Source organism: Macaca mulatta, chromosome 14 (genome assembly GCF_049350105.2).
Source record: "Macaca mulatta isolate MMU2019108-1 chromosome 14, T2T-MMU8v2.0, whole genome shotgun sequence".
Taxonomy (NCBI): Eukaryota; Metazoa; Chordata; class Mammalia; order Primates; family Cercopithecidae; genus Macaca; species Macaca mulatta.
In genome coordinates, this window is record NC_133419.1 from 124,242,131 (window position 1) to 124,265,067 (window position 22,937).

General features: G+C 44.7%; 1 protein-coding gene across 2 annotated transcripts in view; it reads right to left on the reverse strand.

The window, feature by feature from the left end:
- Positions 1-647: 647 nt before the first annotated feature.
- The window catches only part of SCN3B (sodium voltage-gated channel beta subunit 3), a 28,368-nt gene continuing 6,078 nt past the window's right edge, over positions 648-22,937 (reverse strand). Inside the window, 6 exon segments of one of the 2 annotated variants that reach the window (NM_001194283.2) lie at positions 648-748; positions 839-1,003; positions 5,677-5,762; positions 12,312-12,450; positions 16,885-17,110; positions 19,980-20,143. In NM_001194283.2, coding sequence (NP_001181212.1) covers positions 5,699-5,762; positions 12,312-12,450; positions 16,885-17,110; positions 19,980-20,143 — 593 coding nt within the window. In that variant the 3' untranslated portion in view covers positions 648-748; positions 839-1,003; positions 5,677-5,698. 2 annotated transcript variants of the gene reach the window in all.

Consider the following 22,937-nt stretch of genomic DNA (forward strand, 5'->3'; position numbering starts at 1 on the left):
AGGCACCTGCCACCACGCCTGGCTAATTTTTGTATTTTTAGTAGAGATGGGGTTTCAACATGTTGGCCAGGCTGGTCTTGAACTCCCGACCTCAGGTGATCCGCCTGCCTCAGTCTTCCAAAGTGCTGGGATTACAGGTGTGAGCCACTGCGTCTGGCCGATTTTTAATCTTATGATGAGTAGTACTGTTGTTGTAGGAGATTGTGGTGAACTGTGAATCCTGATGATGGTTTCTTGTTGAACTTTTCCCTCTTCGGGCCTTAACACTTCCAGGAAGATGAATGTTGAGAGACTGCTTTGCCTCCTTCTTTTATGTTCCCTAAACTGGTGGAGCTGAGAGCCAGATTGGCTCCTCCCTTAATTAGGTCAGCCTTGTAGGGAGCTCCTTGCTACCTGGTTAGGAAACTTGTTTGATGTCAGGCAAGAACATAAGTGACTCTTGTGTTCCTTTGTATTAGGGTAGAGGAGGAAAGGGAAGCAGAGAGGCCAGATCACACATTTAGTGTGTGTTTAATGTGAGGCTATTACATGGTTTTCATTCTCATGCATATCCACAGATTGAGTACGGGAATATGAAGCAGGCTGAGGTGCTGGGGGAAGGCATAGTCTATGGGGCAGACACAGTAAGTAGAACAAAACCAAAGAGAGTGGTTTTTAGGGATACTTTATTGACATGAACAAGGAGTTTACTGAAAAATAGCACATACAGGCATTATGTTGTTGAGGGCTTAGGTGGTCAGGAACATTTCTAGAGTTTGGAAAAAGATTGGCTGTGGAAAATCAAGAAAAAGCAATATGAAGATGATAACATGGAAAATACTTCTATCTGTTGCAAGACTAAGAGTGTGTGGATTGTGTTGGATGGCGGTTCACAAGCCTGCAAGCACTCGGCCTTCAGCGGCCTCCCTCTCCATCACACACACTGCTGAGCAGAGGCAGCTGTTGCCAAGCGGTGACACAGGGAGGAAGCACAGAGCATTGCTGGCTCTGAGGGTTAGCTGGCCTGGGCTGGAGACCCGAGTTTGATGTATAAATCAGACTTGCTTGGAAGTGCTTATCTCCTGAGTCCTGCTTGCGAACTCAACTAAGGGGGAGGAAGTGGGCTGGATTAATCATGAGCTGTCCACCAGCTGAGATTTTAGAGATTAAGTAGGGTTTGGATGATGCTGTTTTTCAGACTGATGACTGCATAGCACACTGAAGGTCTAGGCTAGCGCTTGACAGAGTGGGTGCAAAAAGATGTTACTAGAATGAGTGGATGATCAGACTGGCAAGCACACCAAGCACTATTCAGATACATTTGCAGTGACTAGGTGAATTCACTGAATTAGGGATTTTTCATTTGCAAAATGAGGTGAGAGGAAGGCTTCTTTTTTTTTTTTTTTTTGTTCTTGTTTTTTCATTTTCATGTTAAATTGGGAAAGGATAAACTAAGATATATTCTGAAGTGTGTCTAGCTCTTGCTTCTCTTTCTTCCTGCAAAGATGAAATGGCACAGCCTTTTCCCTCAGATTTATGTGAGGAGGACTCACAGATTCTGAGATGGGTGGAATTTGTTGTTTTGATCCAATAATTTTGGGGAGAGAGGAGGGAGCTGCTGTCTCTTAACCATGCCCTGCTCTTCACACTTCCCAGCATATTCCTGCTTTGAAAAGTGACTTTCCTAGTAATATTTCTAGGTGAACATCTAAGGAGAAACCTGCAACTGAGAAGGAAGTCTGAGTGTGTGGGTGTTTGGGAATGGAGAAACTAAAGGGGCATGCCATTAAACAAGTGGTGAGAATAAAGGCTGGGGTAGGGACAGGCAAGGAGTGTTTGAGGTTGGGGCTCTGATTCAAGACTGAGGTGACAGTGAAGGTCAACAGGGCAAGGTGCTCTTGGGGCCAACTGGATTGAGCAATCACATTCATGGCTGTGAAGCAGTAAGAACGGGAAAATCAGACTGAGCCAAGCTTGGCCTTTAGTGAATTGTGTTACCGAGGATCAGACATGGGAAATATCCAGCACCAAGACAACAGATGGGGTTTCCAAAGCGATAATAATAGCCCTTGAGAACTCTTCTAAGCCCTTTAATAAGCAACATCAGGCCAGATAAAGCTTCCAGAGAAACACACATCTAGTCTGGGTCTTTTATAAGATTATGGGAAGAGACAGGGAGGTGGGTGGAGATTGGAAGTAGGCTGGTGATCACAGTACCTTGTTGATTTACAGTCATGATCAAATCTCCCAGGAAGGAGTTTCGTTGCAATTCAGGAGAAATAATGATGCACAAACCAACTAGAAAGAGAACCAAAATAGGACCGACTCTCAAAGCACATTGCTAGCATCCACCAAAAAGCAAAGTAGTAGAGAAGCAGTGAGTGGGATTAGGGGTGAGAGAAGATGGAGAACATTAGGACAGGCAAGACAGGCAATGGTTAGATGGAAGCTAAAAAATAAGAAAACGAAGCAGCTATGGTCTAAGTGGAAAGAGAACTGAAAGAGGAGTCAGAAGACCTGGACTCTTGCTGTCTACCTACCAGCTAGGTTTCCTTATAATTTAGTAAAGCTGCTTAACCTCAGAGAGCCTCAGTTTCTTCTTTTGTAATGTGAGTATTCATAATATTGACCTCAAAGGACCAGTTAGAGAGAAGAAATAAAATAGTTAAGTGAAAATACTTTGTAAACCATATAGTTCTAATGAAAGTGTCAAGAATGAGAAGAACGGAGAAGTTAGAAAGAGTGTGGAAGATAACCTGTCAAGGATAAATAAGTGATAGGTACCATTCAGCTTCATTAAAAGCCATGCAAGCAGCATCTGAGTTGGGTTTTTTAAAAAAGAAGAGAAAAAGGCAATCATGCATACTGCCTGTTTCAACTTAGATACAAGAGCTATTGGAACACTGAGGAAAGCGCAGTGGTAGTAAGTATCTTGCTACTACCGCAAGCTGTGGTATCCACGAGCTATGGACTGGAAAAATGTCACACTAAGGCCAATTTTCCTAACTACAAAGTTAAAAAGATCTATATTCTCTACCTAATTTCAGAGGGACTGTGTGGAAAATTACCAATAAGAAGAGTCTTGAATTTATTGCAAATATTTTCTTCAACAAAATCAGACTCTTTAATGTGTTAACGGTCTAGTTTGGGACGAGGCACGGTTGCTCATGCCTGTAATCCCAGTGCTTTGAGAGGCTGAGGCTGGCGGATTGCTTGAGCCCAGGAGTTCAAGATCAGCCTGGGCAACATGGCAAGACCCCTGTCTCTACAAAAAATACAAAAATTAGCCAGGCGTAGTGGTGCATGCCTGTAGTCCCAGTTACCTGGGGGCTGAGGTGGGAGGATTGCTTAAACCTGGGGCAGTTGAGGCTGCAGTGATCTGAGATTGCGCCACTGCACTCTAGCCTGGAAGACAGAGTGAGGCTCTGTCTCAAAAAAAAAAAAAAAAAAAGTCTGGTTTTAAGTACTCTCCTAGGGATGGAAGAATGAAAAAAAAAAAAAAAATAAGCTTTTAAAGTAAAGCTCTAAACCAATGGAATATGGTCTTTCCCTATAAAGGGAGGTCCCAGATCTGAGGGACTTCTCTCTCACTGAATCCCAGTCACCTTCATCTTCTTACATTCTGTAAAGCATCTTTGCCCTCTCTTGTCCCTAGGTGCTGAAGGAGGTCACACTTGGACCTGTCACTCAATTAAAATGAAACACGAGATATCGACTAAAATTTTTTCCAGTTTCTCTGCTCCCTCAAAAGCTAGGGGAAAAAATCTGAAAATTATGCATTCATAAGTGAAGTATTTGGAAACCACCTACCCATCCCTCCCCTCTCATACCACTTATTTGCTCATGATTCATCTCAGACTAAACATTTTTCTTAGTTTAAATATCATTCTCAGATGCACTCTCTTTCTGGAGGGTATTTCACAAATCTTTACATAAAGGAAGTTCTTTAAGTCACCTCATGTTCTTCTCTCTGCTTTTTTGGCCAATTTCTAGTAATCTGAATCTATCAGAGTTGACCTCAGCCCAGTGTGTGCTTGTGAAAGAAGCATTGCCATAGACAAGTCCAATGTCAGTCTTTCCAGAAACAAAGTTATCCACTGGGCACAGTGCCTCACGCCTGTAATCCCAGTACTTTGGGAGGCTGAGGTGGGTGGGTCATTTGAGGTCAGGAGTTCGAGACTAGCCTGGCCAACATAGTGAAACCCCGTCTGTACTAAAAATGCAAAATTTAGCCAGGCGTGGTGGTGCATGCCTGTAATCACAGCTACTGGAGAGGCTGAGGCATGAGAATCGCTTGAACCCAAGAGGCAGAGGTTGCAGTGAGCTGAGATCACACCACTGCACTCTAGCCTAGGTGACAGAGGCTCCATCTCAAACAAAAAACAAAACAAAACAAACAAAAAAATCCATCCCAGGAAGTGTAAACTGGGCAGCACCTAAGGCTTATTTCTGCTCCAGTTTATCCTCTTAAGCCTCTTATTCAGTTAGCCCTGTATGAGTCTTAGTTGCCTCCTATTTGTAAAATGAGGAATAATACTGGTGGCACAGAAATTTTGAGAGGAAGAACTCAGGAATTTCAGTCCTAATGCCCAGGTAGTGTGCTCACAGGGAGGGCACACATACATTCTCGCAATAGGATCAAGAACGTGTTCAGAAACATGTTGCATGACTTTTGAAGAGCCACTTAAATTACCATTGGTCCTTCCCAAGTCTCCTGTCCTTGTCTTCTTGGAGGGTAGCTTAGAGACCCATCAGGATCTAGCTCAGGAGAATTAAGCTCCAGAAAGCACGTTAGTCCATGCTTCAGGATCTTTCTGTCACTGGAGAACCTAGACAGGCATGTTTCACTCTGATGCTGTAGCAAAGTGGGCCATGAACTTGACAAAACTGACTTCAAGGAATCCAAGTTCATGACACACTTTTGCTGTAACCCGAACTAATCACTCCTGCTTCCTTCTATTAAGACATCCATTCTCTTGCAGTAATGGAGAATGAACCAGTTCCAGCCAGTTAAGGGTAGAGGGAGGTGCTAACTCCAGCACTTGTACAAAGTCATTTGGAGCACAGGGGAGAAATCCAGTTGGCTTTGGAGTGTCTTGTTGGAAAACTAGGACAGGGTGAGGTTGAGTCTATGTAGAAATGTTGGCTTCTCGGTTCTGGCAGAGTCTTATGGTACGTAGAGGTCTGATGGAGTTAGGAAGTCAGAGGTGAAAGCTCAGAGGCAGGTGGATGTATGGATGAATGAATAGAAGGATGGATGCATGAAGGGATGCAATGGGACCCTTGGGGCACCCTCCTGATGCCATTGACATTGCTGAACATGGGATGTCCAGTCCCTCAGGTGTTCAGGCCACCTACCAAAGACAAAATAACTCACTGAGAATTTCCCACCCAGTTCAGCCCAGCCCAGCCCCAAAATTCTTTGACCAAAGAAGGGAGTTGGAGAATCCTATGCCTCTGTTACCATGGGCAAGTTCAGGTTGCCTCGACCCTCAGGCCAAAGCAGTTCCCTTCTGAAGCACTGACATCATACAGAGCTTTGTGGCTTAAAGAATTACCCTGAGGGCGGGGACCCCAGGCAGGGTAGACAGTGACCTAAGGGACCAAATGTAAAGTCACTTCAGTTGTGGGCAATGAAGTCACTTGTACAACCTGCCATCCACATCTGCCTTCCCCTCCCATGTTCCTGTAGGTCACCTCATGTCACACTGCTCCTGTTCTATTCCTCCACTGGTACTGCAGAGTTCTCCTTGTTCTCAGATGGGATGGCAAGGTAGTCAGACCTATAGAGGACACAGGGAAAGGGAATCAGAGCTTCAGTGCCCGGGGTGGGAACACAAGAGGGGGAAGGAGCAGGGCACAGGAGCAAGGACCTATAGAACAACTCTGCATTTCCGTCTGCTGTGTTTCCCAAGAGAAAAACAACCTTTTCTGCAGATTAAAATAATCATTTCCCCTATATATGTATATGAACACCCACCAGGAGTGTATAGCTTCTCATTTATCTATGTTGTCTTCGGCATTTAGTTAGATTAATATGTTGGCCAAGGCTCATGCCTCTAATCCCAGCACTTTGGGAGGCCAAGGCAGGAAAATTGCTTGAGCCCAAGGGTTCAAGCCTGGGCAACATGCGAAACCCTGTCTGTACAAAAAATACAAAAAACTAGCCTGGCATGGTGGCACGTGCCTGTAGTCCCAGCTACCTGGGAGGCTAAGGTGGGAGGATCACCTGAGCCTGGGAGGTTGAGGCCATGATTACGCCACTGCACTCCGGCCTGGCGACAGTGAGACCATGTCTCAAAAATAAAATTAAATTAAATGTTGGTCAAAATGACAGCTGTGAAATTATATTTTATAGTTGTTTCACATGTTTATAGGCTATTTGGGTTTCTACTTCTGAAATTTGACTGTTCATTTGCTTTCCAGTTCTTCTGAGATCTTTGTCTTTTTCACATTGATTTTTCTTTGATGGTTTCACGTTTTGACAATTTCTCCCAGTCTCTTGTTTGTCTATGAATTTTGCTTATGGAGGCTTCTAATGAACAGCTGATTCTTTACATATAATGTAATCAAAATTATTTTTCCTCTTGGATTTGTGCCTTTTGTATTTTATTTGGGAAATTTTCTCTATTGCAAGGTGATAAAGATATTCTCTTATATTCCCTTAATGAAATTTTCAAGTTTGACTTTTACTTTGTGTTTAAATCCCCTGACAATTTATTTTGGTTTAGTATGAGAGATGGGGAATCTAATTTTGTTTTGTATTTTTCTTTGTTTGTTTCTATATAGATTAGGAATTTTCCCTGGACCACTTACTGGGCAGTTCATTCTTCCTTCAATGATTATAACGTCATCTCTCTCACATATCAGGTTTTCCTACATGCATTAACCTGATTAGGGGCTTTTTGTTTGTCCACTTCGTATGCCTGTGCAGTATCACAAACTCTGTATTCTGATAGCTCTGTAAGAAACCTTCATCTGGCCGGGCGCGGTGGCTCATGCCTGTAATCCCAGCACTTTGGGAGGCTGAGGCAGGCACATCACGAGGTCAGGAGATCGAGACTATCCTGGCTAACATGGTGAAATCCCATCTCTACTAAAAAAATACAAAAAATTAGCCGGGCATGGTGGTGGGCGCCTGTAGTCCCAGCTACTCGGGAGGCTGAGGCAGGAGAATGGCGTGAACCCGGGAGGCGGAGCTTGCAGTGAGCCAAGATCGCAGCACTGCACTCTAGCCTGGGCAACAGAGCAAGACTCCATCTCAAAAAAATTAAAATAAAATAAAATAAACCTTTGTCTCTGATAAGACAAATCCTACCAACCTCTTGCAAATTTACTGCTCTTTCTTTGAAATGGTTTAGACCAAGGGTGGGCAAATTATGGCCTAAGAGCTAAGGATAGTTATTTGCAAACAAATAGAAGAACAATACGTGACAGGGACCTATGGAGCCTGCAAAGCCTAAAACACGTATTATCTGGCTATCCCTTGGTTTAGACTATTTTTGGTCACTTAGCCTTCCATGTGACTTTTAAGATCAGTTTATTAAGTTCTTTGAGAAATCTAATGGGCATTTGGATTGGAATTTCATTGAATTTGAAGATTAATTTGGGAGAAAATTGTTTACACTTTTGAGGTTTTATTCTCCATCTAGTTACATTTAAAGTCTTTCAGTAAAGGTTTGTAACTTTTTCTTTAAGTGTCTCGTATATTTTTGTCAAATTTATCCCAGAAACTGGAGAGTACTTGTTGCTATTGTAACTTTAAAAGCATTTTGATATTTTAAATATTTAAATATGTTACTAAATTTGTTGCTGGAATACAGGTGATTTTTATATTTTGATTTCTATCAACAATTTTGTGGAACGTTCTTCCTAGTCCTAATAGTATTTTTGTAGATTCTCTTAGGTATCCTATGTAAATAGTAGGTATAAATAATGATCATTTAGTTTCTTCCTTTCCAAGTCTTTTTCTTCCTTGTATTTAGTTGGTCTTCACCTAGGATTTCCGATACAATATTGATAGAAACAGGGAGAGGTAGTCTCCTTGATATGTTCCTGATATTACAGGCATTTGAGGTTTCAACACATAGATGATATTTGCTATAGGCTGCCATTTATCACTTTAAAGATGCTTGGTGTTTAGGTGTAGATATATTTTATTTATTCTGCTCAGAGTATATTATGCATCTTGAATCTGAAGAGTCATCCTTCCCTTAGCCGCTCTGTCTCTGAACACTGTCTCTCCTCCATTCTCTGTTCTATCTTTTTTTTTTTTTTTTTTTGAGACAGAGTCTCACTCTGTCTCCAGGAGTGCAGTGGCGTGATCTTGGCTCACTGCAACCTCCACCTCCTGGGTTCAAGGGATTCTCCTGCCTCAGCTTCCTGAGTAACTGGGATTACAGGCATGCACCACCATGCCCAGCTAATTTTTGTACTTTTAGTAGAGACAGGGTTTCACCATGTTGGCTAGGATGGTCTCAATCTCCTGACCTCATGATCTGCCTGCCTCGGCCTCCTAAAATGCTGGGATGACAGGTGTGAGCCACTGTCCCCAGTGTCTCTGTTCTATTCTGATACACCTTCCCATTTTGTTTCCTTTAGATTTCTTTGTCATGGTTCATCTTTTTCCATCTCTGTTCTTCAGTCTGTAGAACTTTCTCACATTGATCTTCTGGTTATCAGTATCTAATCTTCTGTAGAACCAATCCATTGAGTTTTAAATTTTATTGGCTATATTGTTCAATTCCAGATTATTTTGTTTGTTTCTATTCAAATCTGCCTGTTCTTGTATCTGAGAAATTTACTCTATTCTTATGCTTTTGGCTTTTTCTTTTATTGCTCTAACTATTTAAACAAGCTTATTTTTATTATTTGTTTATTTCTGAGACAGGCCTCGCTCTGTCACCCAGGCTGGACGGCAGTGCTGCAATGACGGCTCCCTGCAGCCTCAAACTCCTGAGTTCAATTGATCCTCCCACCTCAGCCTCCTGAGCAGCTGACACCACTGGTATGCGCCACCACACCTAGCTGTTTTTTTTTTTAATTTTTTGTAGAGATGGGACCTCTCCATGTTGGCCAGGCTGGTCTTGAACTCCTGGACTCAGTCAATCCTCCCTCCTCTGCCTTCTAAAGTGCTGGGATTACAGGCGTGAGCTACTGTACCGGGCAAGCTTAATTTTTATATTTTGTTGGGTCCTTCTTGTGTCTAAAGCTCCTGGGATTCAATCCTGCCATTTTTCACTCTTGCTCATGCTAGATGACTTTTCGCCGTGTCTTTTAGTTTTGGACTGGACTATGAAGTCAGATCCAGCAGTGCTCTCTCTGGGGAGTCCTACTAGGCCTTGGCTGAGAGTGAGTTCCTTCAGAATGGGTTTCATTTCCTTCTATAAGACATTCATAGTTATCACTGGCCGGGGACTAATTTTTACTTCATTTCTCAGCTTAGAGGTTCCTGGGTCATGTGGATAGCATATATTGAAATCTCAGACATTGCAAGAGCAGGTTTGTGGTTACTAACTCTCAAGAATCTTTATTTTTCTACTTGGAGTTAGGCCAAGATGGCTAAGTTTTTCCCTAGGCTGGTGGGCTGATTATTTTCTGGACTACCCTTTATGTGAGTTGTAACCTTCTGAGGATTCTGGCTCTGCGGAGGGCCTCAGTTCCAACTCTGTTTCTTGTGCAGGCCCAGTTGTAGGTTCTTCCTATCCAAGCACTAAAATCCAAGCACTGAAGTCACCAGGAATTGCTGCCTCCCTCAGCAGCACGCTTCTTTCTCTCCTTATATTCAGTCATTTGTAATGTTTTACTTCCCTAAGATCAGAGATATCATGCAAAATGATGCTTTTTTTTTTTCGAGACTGAATCTTGTTCTGTTGCCCAGGCGGGAGGGCAGTGGCTCAATCTCAGCTCACTGCAAACACTGCCTCCCAGGTTCATGCCATTCTCCCGCCTCAGCCTCCCGAGTAGCTGGGACTACAGGCACCTGCCACCACGCCCAGCTAATTTTTTGTATTTTTAGTAGAGACGGGGTTTCACCATGTTAGCCAGGATGGTCTCAATCTCCTGACCTCCTGATATGCCCACCTCAGCCTCCCAAAGTGCTGGGATTACAGGCAAGAGCCACTGCTCCCAGCCAAAATGATGCTTTCTTTATCAAACATTTCTAACTGGTAATAGCTTAGACTTTTTAGGGTTTGCCTCAGCAATGTTGCTAGAAATCTGTGGGCTTTTTCTATCTTTCCCTTCCCCAGATAACCAGCCAGCATGATCTCTTAAGACTCTTTGCTCTTACAGACCCCATCATTTCTCAAATATGCTCACCCTCAAGTGACTACAGTCTCAGAGCAAATGGCTAAGGTACAGGCTGGACATTAGAGGATTAGAGTCCCCACTCTGGACATCTAAGCACTACCAGGCTTTAGGGGAAAGAAAATGTTGCCTGGAGCTCCTTTGCTAGCAAAGGGCAGTGCCCAGATGACCTGAGGAGCTCCATGGTATAAAGCAAACAGTTAAATGTGATAGAAAGAGCATGAACATTAGGACTAGAGAGACCTGGGTTCAAATCTCAGCCTCTCCTCTCAGTATCTGTGTGCCTTGTAAGCTGCTATGAGACTGCTTGGCATTTATAGAATGGTTATAATAATGTTACTTTTTTGTTGTGTTTTTGGATTTTTATTGTTGTTGTTTTTTGAAATGGAGTCTTGCTCTGTCGCCCAGGCTGGAGTGCAGTGGCACAATCTTGGCTCACTGCAACCTCTGCCTCCCGGGTTCAAGTGATTCTCCTGCCTCAGCCTTCTGAATAGCTGGGATTATGGGAATGTGCCACCATGCCCTGCTAATTTTTTATACTTTTAGTAGAGACAGGATTTCACCATGTTGGTCAGGCTAGTCTTGAACTCCTGACTTCAGGTGATCCTCCTGCCTCAGCCTCCCAAAATGCTGAGATTACAGGCATGACAGCCACCATGCCCAGATATAATAATATTACTTTAATGGATTGTGGTAGCAGCTGATGGTCTTTGCCTTAGTGGTTAAGTGTGCTGGCCAAGAATCAGCAGGCCTGAATTCAAACATCGCTTTGTTTCTTAAGTGATGTTTGAATTAAGCAAATGTTTAATATTTCTTAAGCGATATTTCAACATAGTATTGGAAGTTCTGGCTAGGGCACTCAGGCAAGAGAAACAAATAAAGGGTATTCAATTAGGAAAAGATGAAGTCAAATTGTCCCTGTTTGCTGATGACATGATTGCATATTTAGAAAACCCCATCATCTCAGCCCAAAATCTCCTTAAGCAACTTCAGCAAAGTCTCAGGATACAAAATCAATGTGCAAAAATCACATGCATTCTTATACACCAATAACAGACAAACAGAGCCAAATCATGAATGAACTCCCATTCACGATTGCTTCAAAGAGAATAAAATACCTAGCAATCCAACTTACAAGGGATGTGAAGGACCTCTTCAAGGAGAACTACAAACCACTGCTCAGTGAAATAAAAGAGGACACAAACAAATGGAAGAACATTCCATGCTCATGGATAGGAAGAATCAATATCGTGAAAATGGCCATACTGTCCAAAGTAATTTATACATTCAATGCCATCCCCATTAAGCTACCAATGACTTTCTTCACAGAATAGGAAAAAACTACTTTAAGTTCATATGGAACCAAAAAAGAGCCTGCATTGCCAAGACAATCCTAAGTCAAAAGAACAAAGCTGGAGGCATCACGCTACCTGACTTCAAACTATACTACAAGGCTACAGTAACCAAAACAGCATGGTACTGGTACCAAAACAGAGATATAGACCAATGGAACAGAACAGAGTCCTCAGAAATAATACCACACTTCTACAACCATCTGATCTTTGACAAACCTGACAAAAACAAGAAATGGGGAAAGGATTCCCTATTTAATAAATGGTGCTGGGAAAACTGGCTAGCCATAAGTAGAAAGCTGAAACTGGATCCCTTCCTTACTCCTTATACGAAAATTAATTCAAGATGGATTAGAGACTTAAATGTTAGACCTAAAACCATAAAAACCCTAGAAGAAAACCTAGGCAATACCATTCAGGACATAGGCATGGACGATATTTGAATTAAGAGTTTGCCTTACATTTTACAGATGAGAAAAATGAATTTGGGAGAGTTTGCTCCCAAATTCAGTGTTCTCATCTGTAAAATGGGTATAATAATGGTGCCTATCTCTTAAGTAGCGATCAGGAAGAGGGTGGAGGATGAATGTAAACTGCTTAGCACCTCACCTGTGAGAGCAAGCATTCTGAGGGTGCTAGCTTTCATTATTACTTTGGCATCTCTGAACTTACGCGTTTTCTTGGGCTGCCTCTTCGGCTTTTGAGACCTTTCTGTAGCAATATATCATCTCAATGAGCAGCCACAAAGTGAGGAAGACCAGAAGGATGTACATCATGATTTCTGAGACCACAGAGGTGAAGTCCTCTCCGGCTGAAAGAAAGAGAATGAGGCTCAGAATATGCAAGACCAGCAAACCTAGGGCCGTCATTGGAGCCATATTTTAAAATACAGCTTAAATAAAGACTGAGTAAAAAAACTCAAGAAGATGTCAAAGGAATTCCAAATCCTGACTCTCCCACCATTGACTTTCTCACTGGCTGTCGTCGGTTGCTCAGGAGCCAGGGAAGAGGGAGTGGGATGCCTGGAAGAAGCAGCAGAGCAGTGGAAGGAATCTTGGCCTCAAAGTGAGCTATCTAGAGCTGGCTCTCCATTTTGCTATTTACAGGTATGTAAACAACATTTTCCCTTACTTGAGACTCAGTTTCTTAGTTTGTAGGATGAGGATAATAACACCAGTCAGGGGGTTGTGAATATTACATTATCTAATGTATTTCAGAACGTCTTGTGAGATTAAAAGTCTACACAGATGTAAGGAACATGCCTTATTTCAGCTGCCTCTGACTTTTGAGCTGCCGATGGTGGAAGGTGGTATTCCTGGGGAGAGAGCATTGGAAAACTCATTCAGGGCCAACACAGACAGCCTCCATGTGATATGCGCATGTTCTCTACAAGTCTGGGTTAGAAACAAGACCTTCCAGGTCATCCCAAAACCAAACATCAATATTGGAGGATTTAGTGTATCAACCACATTGTCCCCAGGGCTGTACATTTGAAACAGTTAGGATCCTGCCATTTCCCTGCTGAAAACTCTTCAATGCTCCACACTGCCCTCACGATGAAGTCCCAACTCTGTTCACATGACACGCAAGGGCCTTCACAATCCAGGCTTTCTTACCTCATTTCCATTTGGTTGGCCAGAAAAAACTGCTACACACTGTGGTATGTTAGAATCTGTGAACTTTTCTTCCTTTTCCCTCTTCCTGGATTGTGTCTCTCACCTGTGGCTAGTTCTGTGCTAATATCCTCTCCTGCTTTGCAGTCTCCCAGTAGTTCTAGATTCCTATGAGGTCCCACCCTTTGTGAAACCATCCCCAACTTCTCATGCAGAGCTATTCACAACCTTCTCCATGTACTTTTCTTTTCTTTCTTTCTTTTTTTTTTTTTTTTAGATGGAGCTTCTCTCTTATCACCCAGGTTGGAATGCAATGGCATGATCTCGGCTCACTGAAATCTCCCCCTCCAAGGTTCAAGCAATTCTCCTGCCTCAGTCTCCCAAGTAGCTGACATTACGGGCGCCCACCACCACGCCCAGCTAATTTTTTTACTTTTAGTAGAGATGGAGTTTCACCATGTTGGCCAGGCTGGTCTTGAACTCCTGACCTCAGGTGACCCTCCCGCATTGGCCTCCCAAAGTGCTGGGATTATAGGCATGAGCCACTGCGCCCGGCCTCCATGCACTTTTCTCATCCATCTATTATAAGAGTTGTATTGTGTTGATCTTTCTTTTCTGTGGACTGTGTGCTTATTGAGAACATATTTATTTCTGGATTATCTGCCTGCTGTGTAAATCTTAGAATATTTAAAGTGCTCAATAAGTACTTATTGAATGAGTGAAAATAAATATATATATTTTTTGTTTTGTTTTGTTTTTTGAGACGGAGTCTCGCTCTGTCGCCCAGGCTGGAGTGCAGTGGCGCGATCTCGGCTCACTGCAAGCTCCGCCTCCTGGGTTTACGCCATTCTCCTGCCTCAGCCTCCTGAGTAGCTGGGACTACAGGCGCCCGCCACCGCGCCCGGCTAATTTTTTGTATTTTTAGTAGAGACGGGGTTTCACCGTGGTCTCGATCTCCTGACCTTGTGATCCGCCCGCCTCGGCCTCCCAAAGTGCTGGGATTACAGGCGTGAGCCACTGCGCCCGGCTGAAAATAAATATTATCTTATTTGTTTCATGATCAACAAAAAGGAACATGAAAACATACTACATGGCAGATATCCTGATATATCTACTCCTTGCTAGTGGGAGGAATGTTGCAGCTGCCTTTCCCCTTGCCAGCTCTCAACAGCAAGTCAGATTTATGATCTGCAGTTGTCCATTGGATCTAAGTCACCCCCAAATCCTTGGTTGTTAAGAGTACAGCACAGCCTGCCATAACTTTCAGCCCAGAAAGCAGTCCAAAGGCTCCAGGATCATCCAGGTTTTCAGCTGGAGCCAGAGGTTATAGATGCAGTGTGAGGCACGTGAGAATGCCGTACAGCTCAAACGTCTCACTGGCTTGCTACCACCTGGTGCATTATTTATGATTTGTTTGGCTTAAAGCATGCTTTCTCTTTCAAAATGCAGTATCCCACAAATGGCAATACAGGAAGCTGTCCTCAGTATTTTTAGTTACCTCTAGGTGAAGAGGCCTCAGGTTTCTGCCTTAGGGCCAGGAGGTGACAGCCTATGCCAGAATAAACCCAACTTGAACAAAGAGAACCAGGGAGACCTTCTAGGACCACAGGAATGGAGGACATGTGGGGTTGGTGGGCAGGTGTCATGGTGGGGGAGGGGTGCGTAGCTCTGAGCAAGATGAGGGCAGGGAGTATCTGATGTCACAGAGGCAAAAAAGGAAAGAAAAAAGAAAAAGTGGCAGGTGGTGGGGGTGGCGGCGGCGGGAAAAGCAGCCGTGGAAAGAAAGCCCGCAGGATAGGCAAACAATCTGGATTTTCGTCCTGCTTCCAGTGCTAATTTGCTTCATGTCCCTGAGCAAGCCCCTTGCTCTTGCAGAGAACTCTTCTCCCAGCCACAAAATGAGGGGCACCAGAGCTGCGCCCTCCAATCACCTGGGGAGTCATCCAACTCGCATATGACCTCACTCACCCCTGCCGATCTCACACCTGCAAGGGTGCTGCAGAGGTGTCTACATTTGGAGGAAGCCAATGTGGGCAAGTCTGATGTCTGCCCTTTATCCAGAGGCTCTGGATTAAATAAATGATATCCACGCTTCCTTCACACCCGACCATCCACGAGGCTCTGTGGCTCTGATAATAAACTTGTTTTTCCTTCTGTTTTTACCCGAGGCTTGCTCTGGTGCCTGGCAGACGAACTAGCTCAGCCTTGCCACACTTCCCACCAGCTATGCACGAGGGTCTCTGGAGCCAAAAGCCTGAGCGAGCAGAGGTGGAGACAGTTGGACACTGTGCTAGGGTCTGGCAGGCACCAACCGAAAGTTCCAGACGGTGACCAGGAGAGGGCGCCAGGGCCCCACCCCGGGAGGAAAGGCGTGTAACAAACGGGGGCTAAAGGAACTTCAGACAAGGGGAGTACCTTAGAGAGCCCCTGGCCCACCCCTTCATTTCACACCAGAGCAGCGGGGCTCAGAGCAGGGAAGTGACTCATCGGGTCTGAATTTAGGAGCCCTGAGAGTCCTTCTGCGCTTTCAGAATTGACCTACCTTCCATTTTAGTCATATCGTCTGACCCGTTCGTTCATTCACTCTGAGGACTGAAACTTTGCTTCATTATTTTTATCACAACGACATGATAAAAAATGAAAAAACCTGTGGCCTGGAGGTTAGGATTCCTGGATCCTTTTTTCTAAGAAGAGTCCTGTCTTTAACTTGATCTTTTCTTTCATGCCCCACGCTTTGGCCGGCTCACCAGCAGTGATAATGCTGGAGATAGACTGAGAAAGGCTGGAACTCCCCGCTCAGGATGCAGGACTCCAGTTGCAACAGAAATACCTGAGTTAGGCTGCTGAAAGGCCTTCCCACGCACGAACATGGAACTAGCTGTAGGAGTCCAAAGATTTTAAACAAGGCTAGAGAGCTATTGACCTGTCCCCTTCTCCCAGCAGAGAATGAACTATGTAATAAGAGACGCCACAGATGGGGAAGGGGTGGCACGTGTGATTACTGTGAAGCAAGACAAAAGAAGAAAAGATTGTCAAACTTTGGTTTAGAGAGAGGTTCTCAAAGTGCGGTCCCAGCAAGCAGCACAGCCTGCCAGGCAGCGTGTCACGCAATGCAAACGCTCAGGCTCCACCGACAAAAGCAGAAAGGCTGGCTTCCAGAAAGCGCTGCAGGAGATTTTCAGGTTTGCTAATGTTTGAGAACCCCTGGCTTAGAGGCATGTATTGCTCCCATGCAGAAGGAGAGATGACTTCGAGGTAACCTCATGAGATTTCTCTGAGCCCACTGAGTCAGGGATTCAACATAGGCCAGAGAAGAAGGCCTAGCTGAATCAGTAGCTTTAGGCCTCATGGAGGCTAACCTCTTTCTCTAAGGGACCAGGAAGAGCTCATTCTATCATCTCCAAGCCTTTCTGCTTTGAGGAAAGGCACAGAAAGACAAGCTGCTTGGGCGGTTTACAGGAAGCTGGCCACCAGAGGAAGATGGGTCAATGGTGACATTTGTAGATGTCATCATTCCAAATACACAGGTTTTTGCACTCTTTAAGGGCCTCACTCATGTGGAAAACTGCTGTCCTACCCTTCCCTGTCCACAGAGAGCAGAATGCCCTAGAGACCCTGTGCCTCAGCCTCACCCTCCTCGGTGACTCTTAGGGGGATCAGCCGCGTCGTCTTCACAAAGGGCCGATGCGCCTCAAACTCAAACTCCCGGGACACATTGCAGGTGTAGAGGCCAGAGTCGTTCAGAGTGACGTTGAGCACAGTGATGGACACGTCCTGCAGGTCCTTGCTGCCATTCCACTGCAGGCGCCCCTGAAAGGGGCTCTCTACCTCCTGGTGGCCATTCCGATACTCGTAGATCTGCAAATAGAGGAGCAGACGAGGGTAGGGCCAGGAGAGGAGATGGCAGGAGAAAGCTGAGTTACGGACAGGGCAGAGAAAAGGAGCAGAATTGTGCATGGACAGGGAAGAGAGGGAACAATGTCACCAGCAGACCCAGAATGTGGGGGTGGGATGAAGAGGCACAGAGGAGGGTAGGGAAGAGAGCAAAGACAGGGAAGGACAGGCAGAGGCAGCAAGCATCAGTGCATGTGGACGTGGTGAGGACAGAGGCAGCCAGGGGTGTGCAGGAAGAAGCTCGGCAGAAAAAAAAGCGGTGGAAAGAGGGAGAACAAAGGCAGGCGGGAGAAGGGTACGGGAGCCCAGGAGGCGGACATTGAGAGAAAGACAGGATTGGAAAGAGACAGAAGGAGAGAACAAGAGAGTAAGAGGGGTCCCAGGGCCGCCAGCAAGAGAACAAGGTGGAGACAGCAAGACAGGCAGATTCATTAGTCATAAAGACATGTGAAAGCCTTGGCTTTAAAACTGGACTCTCTGTGCTGGTACTCATCAGGGGCTGTGGGACAGGCTGGGCCAGGCCACAGGAAGGGGGCCCAGGGTGCTGAAGCATGGCAGATGAGCAGAGAGCCATCACCAGAGAGGCACACGTCACATCTTTTGCTTTGGACTGAATTTTAACTGAAATCTCATCTTTTAAATTTCTTTCCTCAACACTTCCACCCTCTGACATAATACACCTTTTTTTCCTCTCTCTCTATAGCTGTGCTGGCTATTCTAGTCTCCACTAGCCACAGGTAGCTACTTAAATTCAATTTCTTAGAAATTAAATAAAATGTAAAACTCAGTTCCTCCATGGCACTGGCCACATTTCAATTATTCATAGCCACATGTGGCCGGTGGCCACTGTATCGCACAGCACAGACAGAGAAGGTTGCCACAATCACACACATTTCTATGAGACAGCCTTGCTCTGGACTTGCATGGCTGTTTTGGCTGTCGTCGTTTTATTTTTCATTTTCTTCTTCTCCTTCTGATCCACCTCACTTTGGGCAGACCTGGAAGCATCTATCAGTGGCAGCTATCAGTGGTACATGACCAGGCCTGAAGTCCCTGGGGGCCTTTGCATCTGGCCAAGCCATCCAGCCTCCTGCAGCTGGGGGCTAGCCTCAGTTGCAGCTTCATTGACGTGTCACTGTCAAACCTGAGCCAGGCTCTGGGAAGTCTCTGCTGGTCCCAGTCTTGGCACCTGACTGTAGCAAATTTACATCAGAATGGCACATAGAAGCTAGAGTCAGAAATGAGTTCGGCTTTAGGATAGTGAGAAAGAAGAGCAAGCTAAACCCAGTTTCACCCTTCTGTTGTCTCCGTTACAAATCTTTGTGAAGGAGAAACTTGCTCCCAGGAAGGCAAAGCAGTGCCATAAAAAGGGCCTCGTATCTGCTGTTAGACCACCTGGCTCAAGTCTAAGCTGTTTCAGTTATTAACTTCTTTGAACCTCAGTTTCCTCATTTCTGTGTCTATCTTTTCTCTAGCAAACACTTAACATAGTGCTTACTATATTCCAGAAACTATTTTTAATGCATTAAAAATTATAGCTCATGAGTCCTGGTAACAGCCCTATAATTTGGCTATGCTTTATATCCCCACTTTAAAAATGAGGAAACCGAGGCACAGAAAGGTTGACCAACATGTCCAAAGACACAGAGTTAATAAGTGTGAAGTCAAGAATCAAACCCAGGCGACCTGGCTCCAGAGTCAGTGAAGGAGTAAATAATGGTCATCTCCAAGGTGGTATTCAAAATATATGACACCCGACCAGGCGCGGTGGCCCACGCCTGGAATCCCAGCACTTTGGGAGGCCGAGGTGGGTGGATCACCTGAGGCCAGGAGTGACCAGCCTGGCTAACATGGCAAAACTCTTTCTGTACTAAAAATACAAAAATTAGCTGGGCATGGTGGTGCATGCCTGTAGTCCCAGCTACTGGGGAGGCTGAGGTGGGAGAATCGCTTGAACCTGGGAGGTGGAGATTGCAGTGAGTGAGATCATGCCACTGCACTCCAGCTGGGTGACAAAGGGAGACTCCTTTGAGAGAAAGAGAGAGAGAGAGAGAGAGAAAGAGAGAGAGAGAGAATATATACATACATACATATATACGTGTGTGTGTGCGCGTGTGTGTGTGTGTGTGTATATATATATATATGACAACCACTTTGCCACTGGCACCAACCAACCAGAACTGACATTGGCTATGGTGCAGGAGCAGAATCTGGAAGACTCCCTGCTCTGCCAGGAGCGAATCTCTCAGTTTCCAAATCACGGATAAGTCTGGGGGTTCAGCCACTTAGGAGACTTGGCACAGCAAGTATCCATGAGAGAACTGTCTAAAATAATTTATTCGCTGATGTGGCTGTACTGGGTGTCCTGGGTGAATATCACCCTTGGATCACTCTTGGTCATCCCTGTCACTCCTATTTCACTAGGACTGTAGGAGTTAAAGGAGCTAACCTTTGTTATTTCACATAATGATGCTTTGTGTTATTCCAATGTATTTGTTAACTTAATACATATAATAGGATGGCACAGAAGATTAGATGAAAACACCTGCAAAACGCCTGTCAGGGTGCCTATCACATAGTAGGCTTTATGGCTTATCTCTTTCCTCTGCTTCCTCCAGCCTATAATCAAGGGTGCTTGCAGCTGGCCCAGTGCCCTTTCTTTCAAACAAGCTGGGGCTTCACTAAGGCTGTCAGTTATCTGCTGAGGAGCTGTCAGTGTTTGAAAGAGAAAGAGCCAGTGTTTGCTAGCTCGGCATCCCCCAGACTGTCAGGAGCCAGGCTGGGAACGGCAGAGGCCAGCAGAAGAAAGGCCAGAGTCAGCAGTCTAACATACAAGGAAATCTTTACCGCCCTCGGGCCTGTAGAACCATTCCACCACCGTGGTGGCCTCCACCTCCTCTCTCTTCATGCAGGAGATGCAGCGCAGCTTCATGGGGTTGCCCTGCACAGCCTCCGTCTCCGAGGGCACTTCCACACACACGGGGAAGCAGACACTGGCTGCAGAGAGGACGGGTGACAGGGAAGGAACAGCAGTGGGGGGGAGGGGCACAGGAGAGAGGCATTGGAGAAGAAGGAGGGAGGGAGGAGAGACAGAGAAGGAAGAGTCATGAGGCGAACTTGAAAAAAGTCACGAGCACGTGTTTACACCCTCACCTGCGCTCCCTGAGTGTACAGGCTCAGAACAGGTACACATTGGAGGCCTAGACCTCCAATGTACACATTGACTGAAATCCTTCCCCCGGAGGCAGTGGAGATGCAGCACAGTAAATTACACTTGAGCCCTGCCCTCTAAGTCTTACAGCCCAAGTGGGAGACCGGGCATGCGCCTACCCAGCGACCATCCATCCCCCTTCATTCCCCTACCATTCATTAAAATCCACTCTCTGCCAGGTCTGATGCTAGACTAGAGATGCGAAGATGAATAAAACACTAACTATGCCCTACGTGCGTTTATAACCTAATAGGGAACACAATTCCTAACCAGGGATTAAACCTGACCACAGCAAGTAACACACTCATGCTATGTTCTGCTCACAGAAGACAGGAAGTTAGTTACTCCCAGCTGGCCTGGGGAGAAAGGAAGAGAAGGATGGTGAAACATGAGGCTAGAAACGTAGACAGGACCCACGCTGTGAAGACCGCTGTGTGTCCCTTCCAGTGTGAGGTATCAAATGTTTTAAAGCCATGGAGAGATGTAATTATATCTGTGTTGCATGAAAACTGTAGGTAATTCTGACACATGGTGGAGGTTGGAGCAGCAGTGAAGAAAATGGCGAGTGGACCACTAGGCTGGAGCAATGGTCTATGCAGAGGAGTATAGTGAGGCAAGTTAAAATCTGGAGGGGGCCAGACTGTGGGACACCTTGCATGCCACACAGAGGTCTAGACTTGGTGTTTCTGCCCTCTCGAAACTTGAAGTCTGCTTTTTAAAAGGAGGCAAGTATATCAGCTTGATAATTCAGAATAACTTGAGTGGGACAAGGCTGCCAGCAAAACATGTGCAAATGTGGGCTGCATTAACAGATGTACAGTGTGCAGGAGGAAGGAGGCGTAGCTTTTGGCACTGCTTTTGGAACAAATCTGGACTATTACGATCAGTTCAGGATGTCATATTTTAAAAAAGGAAGTTGTTCAAAGAGTGCATGCCCAGAGGTGAAGGAGATGGTGAAGGGTCTGGAGATAAAGTCTGGTGAGGAACAAATGGGAGGACTTGAGTTGCTTAGCTTGGACACAGAACATATCTGTCTTCAAATATTTGAAGGCTGGCAGGTGGAAGAGAAATATGATTCTGCGCAACCCTAAAAGTTATAAGAAAAAAGTAAGTTTAATGCAATAAAAAAAGAATTTGCTGGTTTTAGAGCTGTTCACAAATGCAAATAACTGAATGGTAAGAGAGTGTACACAGCATTGTTTGGGATATTTGAAAGTAAGAGGAGGCCAGGTGTTGTGTCTCACACCTGTAATCCCAGCACTTTAGGAGGCTAAGGTGGGAGGACTGCTTGATGTCAGGGGTCCGAGACCAGCCTGGGCAACATAGTGAGACCCCTGAGTCTACAAAAATAAAATAAAATAAAAATTAGGCAAACATGAAAGCACACAACTGTAGTCCCAGCCACTCAGGAGGTAAGAAGATTGCTTGAGCCCAGGAGTTTGAGGTTGCAATGAGCTATGATGGCACCACTGCACTCCATACTGGCTGACAGAGTAAGACCCTATCTCTTAAAAAAAAAAAAAAAAAAAAAAAAAAAAAAAAAAAAGTTGGCCACCACGGATTCTTACATTAGAATTAGAATTAGACTTTGAAGATCCCTTCTGATGCTATTTTTTCGTGAATTAATAATAAAAACAGAACCCCCAGAAAAAGAGAAATATTACACACTGACATTTAAAAACTAGTCCACTGTTAATGGTCAGCCTGTTCATCTCCTGGCAGAGCGCTCTTTCCTAAAAGCAGAGGACGGTTTTATTTAGAGCTTAACATGACACTGACATAAATGAATTTTGAGTCCAAAAACTGTGTTTGATTGACTTAGAAGGCAGTGTATTTCATTTTAAAATATAGAGTTTAAAAACGAGTGGCACCATAATTAACTTAAAGTTTTAAAAATCCAGGTAAAATAAATTTAATTGGGTTTTCAACTCTCCAGCAAGCTGGGCAAGTCTTATCTGACAGTCTTCTAGAGGGCGTAGTGCTTCTGCAGATGGTGAGCCACTTTAATGGAGAGGGGGCCCACATCTAGGGAGAACTGATCAGAAACATCTTCGGCATGTGATGAGTTTGAAGTATTGATTATAGATCTGATTGAACAAAAAGGAAATGTGGTTTGTGCAAAAGTTTGTGAGTGGGCAGAGGGGTAGAGGGTATGTAGCAGGAACTCCATGTAGCATGGAAACTTGAGGCACATTCATATTTAATGAGAGCTGGCAAAGATAAATTCATTCATTTCATGTTGACAAACTCAGAAGTGGAGTAAGAAGTCTCAAGGAATGCACAGTTACAATTACAGAGGCAAGGTGAAGATAGAATTTGACAACTGAAGAGCTGGGTTTGATGTACTATGTGATCTCTCTGAGACTCAGTTTATTCATCAACATAATTCTGAAAATTACATCTCTCTAGTAGGTTTGTCATGAGAGTTCTATGGCTTAATTTACATGAACACGCTTTGTACAAATGTCATTATTCATGTTATTCTATCCTTTGTTTATTTCACAAATATACTGAGTACCTTCTGGGTGCCAGGCATTATTCTAGGCACGACGAATACACCAGAAAACAAAATAGAAGAAT